The following is a 9094-nucleotide window of genomic DNA, read 5'->3' as shown; positions in this document are numbered from 1 at the left end:
TGGATGGTCCTTAATCCGCGGAGTTTCAAAGAAATACTTTCCTTCTCATCAGAGGGTAGGAATTAGCAAAATGCGGGATCGGATTTTGCATACAAAAGTATTTGATGAAACAACAAGTAAGTCAAAGATCTTACTTGAAAACAAAAAAGTGAAGCAGAGGGAATATGGTGAAGAAAAAGGTGATTACATGTGAATGGATAGTCTGGTGGAAGATAAATAATCCAAAGACGGTAAAATCCAAAAATATAACTTCAAGAAAGTTAATTGAATTGCCATTTGCACAAGAAAAATCCAAGGAAATCCCGTAATTGGAAGATGGTCAAAAATAATCCAAAGACCGAAATCCATTGAATAATTCACAAATATGTACAAGGGAAAAGGGGAAAAATTCCAATAATATTAATAAAAGAAAAAATAAGATATGCTTTTCACACTACTGCCGAGACATAAATATATATGTGTGTGTGTGTGTGTGTGTGTGTGTGTGTGTGTGTGTGTGTGTGTGTGTGTGTGTGTGTGTGTGTGTGTGAATAATTCTTTTTCCTCCTATGTTGGATGGCAAAAACGGTATTTGTTCAAAAGAAAGTCGTGTGGTGGAACCTTCTCGAACTGGCGTCGTTCAGCTGTATTCAATCTAGTGAGTTTATCAGTAAGAAGTGACGACTAGAAAATATAATTTCACTTAGTCTCTTTTGCTCCTAATGAACCCTACACTAGATGCCGCATCTCCACCATGCTACCTAGCACATTTTCTACACTTCTGATGAGAAGCATTAGGCTTCGAAATGCCTTGGCATAAAGAGTCCCTTCTATCCCCCAAATTTTGCTTGTATTCCATTATTCAATAAATGAACCAATCTATATCCACCAATATATAGTTCTGTGACTTCATTTCATACTCCTGTTGTTATATATATATATATATATATATATATATATATATATATATATATATATATCGTCACAAACATCGACGACGTCCAGACCTTTCTGTGCAACTACATTATAATAACAATATCTATAACAATATGGAAAACGAAAAAAAAATCTATTAAAACCAAAGACAATGGCAACGAGGTGTCTTAAATAAGTTTCCAGACTATTTTAGTATGAGAACTTTTATTGATAGTACACACATTACACACATTAAACTCTACTCCTCTTCGAAATAATCTCCTCCGGCTGCAATGCACTTGGTGAACCGTGTTAACAACTTCATGAATGCCTCATGAAAGCACATTTCTGTTCATATGTCAATGACTCCTTATTACAGCCTCTTTCATCTTCTCCGTTGTCTCATAATGACAGTCTCCAAGGTTTTCCTTGAGCTTAGGGAATAACAAAAAGTCACAGGAAGTAAGGTCTAGACTGTGAGATCTGAATTGATCATCTCAACCATCTCCTTCCTGTTATATTAACGTCTTTCTTTCTAATCTTGTCTGAGCTACCTTGGGACGCAAATAATTGTGTGTACAATTCCCAAACTGATAACAAACTGTGCACTTATTGTCTCTATAGACACATGACGATCCTTATCCATGAAATTCCTTATTTGGCCAATCAACTCTGGTGTTTTGATTTCCTTACTCCTCCCATGTCTTCATCATCTCTCACAGATTCTGCCTACATTGAATCTCTTATGCCATTCAAAAACTGATGCTCGATTCATGCAAGATGGTCTAAAGGCAGTCTGAAACATTCCATACATTTTTGGTAAAGTTTTTCCAAGTTTAAAACAGAATTTTATTGCATATCGTTCTTTTAAATGACCTTAAGTCTAGATTGCATATATTAAATTCATCAGCTGTGACAATCAAGCTTTAGTAGTGGGTATTCTAATTCCTGCTATAACTGTTCCTGAACCTGAAATTATAAAAATTGGTCTGTCATCTCAAAAGGTGTATAGCAATAACATACTGATTTTTCAAGAGTCTAAGATAATTTTAATATGCATGTTCTAAAAATATGTAAACTTATTGACAGTATCGCGTACCTACTAACTTATTGTCGATTTCAACTTAAAGTAGCGGCATCGACTTAATTGGCATGCCAGAAGTACTTCAATTGTATCGCATTATTTTAAGATAAAAACACGAGTTTTCGATCGCCATATTTCTTTTTGTATCCGTAGCATAATAACAAAGGAAATAACTCAGTTATGCTAAAAACAATACATTTATTATTGTTAATGCAGAATTTATTTTAAAAAAAAATGGCAAAAGTTTCCACGCGTTTTACCTCTCTTAAGAACTCCCCGTTGTTATTTTTAGTGAAACATTTATTTTTCGCTAATTTTCTTTAAAAAATGTTTTCTGCAATGTATATATATATATATATATATATACATCTTATCCTTTTTCGTAATTCTTGGATATTTCATTACTGTAACATGATAATTAAGTAGAGATAATTAGTTTGTGTTGAAATTCAACATTCAAAATTTCGAATTTCGTTAATATAGTGTAATTGCATCGATCCTTCTTGGCATTACATATTTTTTATTGATTTCGGTATGATGCTGATCCTGTGCTTTTCTAGGAGGTCCACTCTCTGAAGCTTTGCCTTCTGTCTTTGAGTAGGGGGTAGTTTATTGCTAATCGCCTTCGACGCCCCCACGGTGGAATTCCCACAGGGCTGCCTAGACATTTTGTGCAGGTCAGAAAGCTCTTTCTCGGGGGCGCTAGCTTTTCAATCTCACTTTCCAAATTCTTGTATCTAATTTTTCCTCTTCTTTTTCACTGTTTATCATGAAATGCTTAAAATTGTTGGATATTCACTATTTAAGAATGGCGGGCATATAAAGCATGGACTGGAGTGTTTCTTTAAAAAAGAATTGAATTTCAGATAAGTCTTATTAACGATTTGAGATGAGTCTTATTAACGATTTGAGATGAGTCTTATTAACGATTTGAGATGAGTCTTATTAACGATTTGAGATGAGTCTTATTAACGATTTCAGATGAGTCTTATTAACGATTTGAGACGAGTCTTATTAACGATTTCAGATGAGTCTTATTAACGATTTGAGATGAGTCTTATTAACGATTTGAGATGAGTCTTATTAACGATTTGAGATGAGTCTTATTAACGATTTGAGATGAGTCTTATTAACGATTTGAGATGAGTCTTATTAACGATTTGAGATGAGTCTTATTAACGATTTGAGACGAGTCTTATTAACGATTTGAGATGAGTCTTATTAACGATTTCAGATGAGTCTTATTAACGATTTGAGATGAGTCTTATTAACGATTTGAGATGAGTCTTATTAACGATTTGAGATGAGTCTTATTAACGATTTGAGATGAGTCTTATTAACGATTTGAGATGAGTCTTATTAACGATTTGAGACGAGTCTTATTAACGATTTGAGATGAGTCTTATTAACGATTTGAGACGAGTCTTATTAACGATTTGAGACGAGTCTTATTAACGATTTGAGATGAGTCTTATTAACGATTTGAGATGAGTCTTATTAACGATTTGAGATGAGTCTTATTAACGATTTGAGACGAGTCTTATTAACGATTTCAGATGAGTCTTATTAACGATTTGAGATGAGTCTTATTAACGATTTGAGACGAGTCTTATTAACGATTTCAGATGAGTCTTATTAACGATTTGAGATGAGTCTTATTAACGATTTGAGACGAGTCTTATTAACGATTTCAGATGAGTCTTATTAACGATTTGAGATGAGTCTTATTAACGATTTGAGATGAGTCTTATTAACGATTTGAGATGAGTCTTATTAACGATTTCAGATGAGTCTTATTAACGATTTGAGATGAGTCTTATTAACGATTTCAGATGAGTCTTATTAACGATTTGAGACGAGTCTTATTAACGATTTGAGATGAGTCTTATTAACGATTTGAGATGAGTCTTATTAACGATTTGAGATGAGTCTTATTAACGATTTGAGATGAGTCTTATTAACGATTTCAGATGAGTCTTATTAACGATTTGAGATGAGTCTTATTAACGATTTGAGATGAGTCTTATTAACGATTTGAGACGAGTCTTATTAACGATTTGAGATGAGTCTTATTAACGATTTGAGATGAGTCTTATTAACGATTTGAGATGAGTCTTATTAACGATTTGAGACGAGTCTTATTAACGATTTGAGATGAGTCTTATTAACGATTTCAGATGAGTCTTATTAACGATTTGAGATGAGTCTTATTAACGATTTGAGATGAGTCTTATTAACGATTTGAGATGAGTTTTATTAACGATTGCATGGATGGCATTTGTGTTGGCTCAGTCTATAATAAATGTCTTATTTCGTAGTAATTGTTGAAACTTCTTTCCTCAGATCTTTGATTCGTCTGATTTCTATTAATTAGAATTTCATAGGCTACGAACACCGGCACATTTGCCCCTGCCTTTAATTTATTTTAATATTTCACGATTTAATTAACTTTATATTTTGTTGTGACATATTTTTAAATGGTCATTTACATTCATTTGAAATCAGAATTCGTTTCTTACTCAGCATTCTATACATGGGAACGTGCCATTATCTTGCGAACAGCTTACGATACAAGTGCGCGAACGTATCCGCGTATACAGATGATTATATTTAAAAATGACATTTGTAGCCAGTGAAATTTCATAGTGTTACGTAAAAATAATCAATTGTTTGATGGCTGAGGTGTATTCCGAGGGTTTTCCCGAATCGAAATACATTATTTGAAATTGTCCGGCGTGTTTTGAAAACGTGTAAACATCTGCTCAAAGAAGGTTGACCGGTATTGCAATTACAAATATAGAAATCAACGAAAAAGATGGACGTTATGCAAGACAAACATAAATATATGTAAAAAAAGTTTATCATTAAATTACAAAATTATGTTGTTTTTTTTTGTTTGTTTTCCTAGGTGTCCATTTTGTTGTTTACCGATGACTGGAATAAAAATCTGAAAAAGAAATAAAATGTAAAAAAATTAGCATCAAATAAAAAATATTGAATGTTATACACTGGTTTACCGACATTTCATCACCTGACGTTTAATCACTCGACTATTAATCACAGACGTACAATAATTAGACATTTAATCATGCATTTCCCCCATTATGTAGACATTTAATCACTTGACACCGATACAATTAAGGTCCCACGTGATGGAAAAATCATGTGATTAAATGTCTTGTGATTAATAGTCCGCAATTAATAATCGTGTGATGAAATGTCGGGTGCTGAAAAGACCGTACACCTTGTATACTATATAAAACGCTAACAGAATAGATACGTTAATAATATGTATAGTTTGAACCCGTTTAAACTACACGGCGATTTACCTATCGCATTCCTTTTTTATTAGCAAAAGTACATATGAGCTAAATATTTTTAAATGGTGAAAACGAACGTTTTAATTAGAAATATAGAATTTCAAATATAAATTTACCCCTCGAGGCTATGCATTTATCAGTACAGCAATATATAGTTACATCCAGCCAACGAAATACATTTTTTTACTTGGGAATCATCACTTATCAAGGCCAGAAGGTTACTCGAGGACAAGGGTTAATGAATGTAAGATGGTCGTGTAGTAATCGTTAATGGTATAACTTGGGTAGAATTTGGTTATTTATGAAGACGTCTTTACAGAAACTTGTTTACATTGAATTTGAAGGCTAACATGTTGTATTCAGCCGGAAAGCAGGACAGCGGAGCAGTGTTCCATAGGCGGGTAATTCTGGAAAAAAAGCATTGTTTATGGAATCTGCGTTTAGATTAAGGCACAGATAGAGAGTTGGGGAAATCGTTTATAGTGTTTGTAACTAGTCGAGTGTTCTATGTGAAAGTTTGGCAAGGGAGAACCATAGATTAGAGTTCAGTCAAGCACTTGCCATGAAAATAACGATAGACAGGCACGCAACGTCTCTTCTGTGGGAAAGAGGTTGCAGGGAAGAGAAATTGGCATCACCTACTAGATTTCGAAGCTGATTTGGAACTCTATCAAGCTGGATAGAGCACGCCGAGCAGCTCTTGCTTATATGACAACAGTCGTCCATTTTAGGGCATACCTGTCTTTTATATAGATAGAGAATAGCATCTGCAGTGAGCTATCTGCTGGAGCGGTAGAGTGATCCAACCAATTTTGCAGCGATCACATATTCGATATGGAGTTAATTTGAAAACGATGATTTTAATCTCGAAATATAAAAATGTTGACAGACAATTGAATGAAAATACAAGACAATAAATTAAATCAAACACAAGAAATGTATTAAATTGCACATAGTCATTATATATATTTTGTAGTAGAAGGTATTATTCGCACAAGCGACCGCGCCTCTTTTTGATTTGTCAGGTGAAGAGATCGGGGAGAAATGAAGAGAAACGTGATTTCGTAGATGGATTTTTTAAAAACAGTAACGCAGGTGTCAGTAATTTGCATATGAAGCGGTCGATTAAAGGGTCGAATTGTGAGAAAAAATAACTCGTTAAAAAGTGTTAATGCTCACTGATTTTTCTATTTGTTCGTTGTTTCGTTCTTCGCGTGAAAGAAGAAAAGAGGATTCCTGCAGCCTAAGGGAATAAGCGAACATTTTGTCGTAGGTAAAATACGAACACAACTTTGACGCCGTTTGTTCTCAACACGAAATAAGTTATGTTACTAAAATAGGAATTAATTATCGAAAAAAATATCGTTCAGCCACGAAAAACTGTACGCAATCTTTCATCAATTATCATCTGGTTGTTTTCCGACATCCACATAATATCACACTGCATTATCATATCTTTTTAAGTTTTAAATCTCTTACTACACCTCAAGCAAACTACAACATCCGTTTATGAACGGTTTTGAATGTATTTTATTTGCTTATATTAAAAATTTAACTATTTTTAATATAAATAGAATCTTATTGTTGTCGACTTCACAGATACAATTTTTTTATATCAATTCAAAGAACATTTTGCTGACAATAATTTTGTACGTGGAAAAATGAGCAATATATTATTTTACATAAGTAAAGCGAATCTAACTTTCAAATAAGTGGTAACTATTTTATTTATAACCCTTTATTCATATTTTGAAAAAATATTTCAAAATCTGTAAAATCTTGTTTTTTTGTCAACAACAACACTATGGGGATTACTGTGGCTTAGTGCTTAACGACACAGTCTGAGAACGCGAGTGTGTCAAGTTCAACTCCACTTCGTTCCACAAAACACTTTCAGTTAGGGGTGTTAGTAACGTTCATGTGCTTGCTCCCGTAAGTATCCGATAGTTTTAAAAATACATTCTAACTAGAGAGATATTGGAAAAACGAATGCCAACAATTATCATCCAATTCATACGAAAACTAATGAATGATACTCAGCAACAACAACAAACATTAGCTAGATTTTGTGTTAAGGTTTATGACCAGACACTTTAGGTTGTCTTGGCGTGAAAAAATCGTTATGGGGATCGAATCCTTTGATATAAAACAAATTGTACGAATAATTTTTTATAAAGGAATCATCACTTCTCAAGGATAAGGGTTAATGAGTGCCAGGTAGTCATTGAAACAATAGCGTAATAATCATTAATAGCCGGAATTTTGTATTATTAGATTATTTAAGGAGACTGTTCAATAACAATTTGTTTGCATTGGACTTGAGGATGGCTGGAAAACAGGCCAGCAGAGTTTTACGGCGGGTAAGACAAGAAAAGAAGATTTGTTCATGGAATCCACGTGTAGGTTAGGGTACAGATAGAGTGTGGGGAAAATTATTGATAGTGGTTTTAGTTAGTCGAGTGTTTCTATGCCAGTTTTTACTCAACTTAACTATTAATGTAGGATAGGGTGCTCCGAGCAACTCCTGCATAGGGTGGGACGTACTTAGCGCTTATAAAGGTGGAGGAGTGCATCGGCAGTGAAATATCAATTGGAGTGTAGAATGATCCAAATATTTTTTCCAGTAGCCTTTACAACTCATTGGATGTATGTATTCCATTTTAGATCAGAATTGAAGGTTAGATTTTGATCTTTGTCAAAGCATGGAGCTTCCACAATACAAGAGCCATTTATTTTAGTTGGGCTAGGTGTGGGTCAGAGCGTTGATGATGAAAATTAAATTGGAAATAGGTTAGTTCGAATCAAGCATCGATATGTGAGATAGGTTATTATTTTGGATTTTATTATTTTATATCCGGCAATATAACTTCATATGTTAGATAATGCTTTTCTGATTTACTTACCGTCATTTAACGTCGGGCCACCGTCGTTTGGAGCTAATGCGCTTGTTGATCCACTATGTTCGGATTTTCTAAGTGTTGCTAGAAATTGTTTGTATCGATTACTGAAAGAGAACAATACATAATATTTCATTTCGGCGAAGAAAGAATGTGCTTTAATATTAGACACAGTTTACTAAATAAAAGTTACAGATATTCAAAAAGAACGGGGAAAAATTAGACTACATTTATAAGAAACCTTAAATTTTGTACGAATATTATAGAAAAAAGTCAATTAGTTTGAATGCTAATTAATGGTTGAATACGTACAACAATTCATGGAAAAAACAGACATTTGATGCAGATTTCTATTTTGTAAGAGCCAAGGAAACTATAGATCATAAATACCTTTTAATCTCTCTCTATATATATATATAAGCGAAAATGTATGTATGTGTGTTTGTATATCTGCTAAAAACTTTCGATAGACAGAACTAAAATTCACAAATTTGGGCTCATATGAAAGCCCCATCCTTTTCCCGACAAATATCGAAAAATTGGCCAAAAACGTTAATTTTACACCTTGAAATCAACACTTTCCTACAGGGGGGGTCAGCAAAAACCGTCCTCTCATAACGAAGTCGCTTCTACGCATGCGTCATACGACGTCGTAACCTGATTTAGTTTAAAGATTTAAAAATAATGACCTAATTTCGTGTACGTCGTGTTAGGTCAGTTGGTTAGAGCGCTGGGTCATTATCTAAAGGTTTTGGGTTCCAATCGTGGTGTGAGATGTTTTCTTTTTTTTCGAGCTTTTAAATTTAAATATTTGAGCAGGGTATTTAAGCCGCTTTTCACGTAACGTTCGTTGTTCTGTTTTCTTTTTTTTACTTTGCTTATTCTTAAGTTTTCATTAA

General features: G+C 33.6%; 1 protein-coding gene across 3 annotated transcripts in view; it reads right to left on the bottom strand.

Moving 5' to 3' along the window:
- Nucleotides 1–4822: 4822 nt before the first annotated feature.
- Nucleotides 4823–9094, bottom strand: part of LOC145246568 (uncharacterized) — an 896698-nt gene continuing 892426 nt past the window's right edge. For all 3 annotated transcript variants that reach the window (XM_080108171.1, XM_080108172.1, XM_080108173.1), the window contains 2 exons: nucleotides 8202–8302; nucleotides 4823–4925 (listed from right to left, as the gene is read on the bottom strand). In XM_080108171.1, coding sequence (XP_079964297.1) covers nucleotides 4903–4925; nucleotides 8202–8302 — 124 coding nt within the window. In that variant the 3' untranslated portion in view covers nucleotides 4823–4902. The remainder of the gene's footprint in view (nucleotides 4926–8201; nucleotides 8303–9094) is intronic.

This window comes from Euprymna scolopes, chromosome 24, assembly GCF_053919585.1.
Source record: "Euprymna scolopes isolate OS-2025 chromosome 24, ASM5391958v1, whole genome shotgun sequence".
Classification (NCBI taxonomy): Eukaryota; Metazoa; Mollusca; class Cephalopoda; order Sepiida; family Sepiolidae; genus Euprymna; species Euprymna scolopes.
Note: the sequence above shows the minus strand (reverse complement) of the source record. Positions and strands in the feature narration are given on the sequence as shown.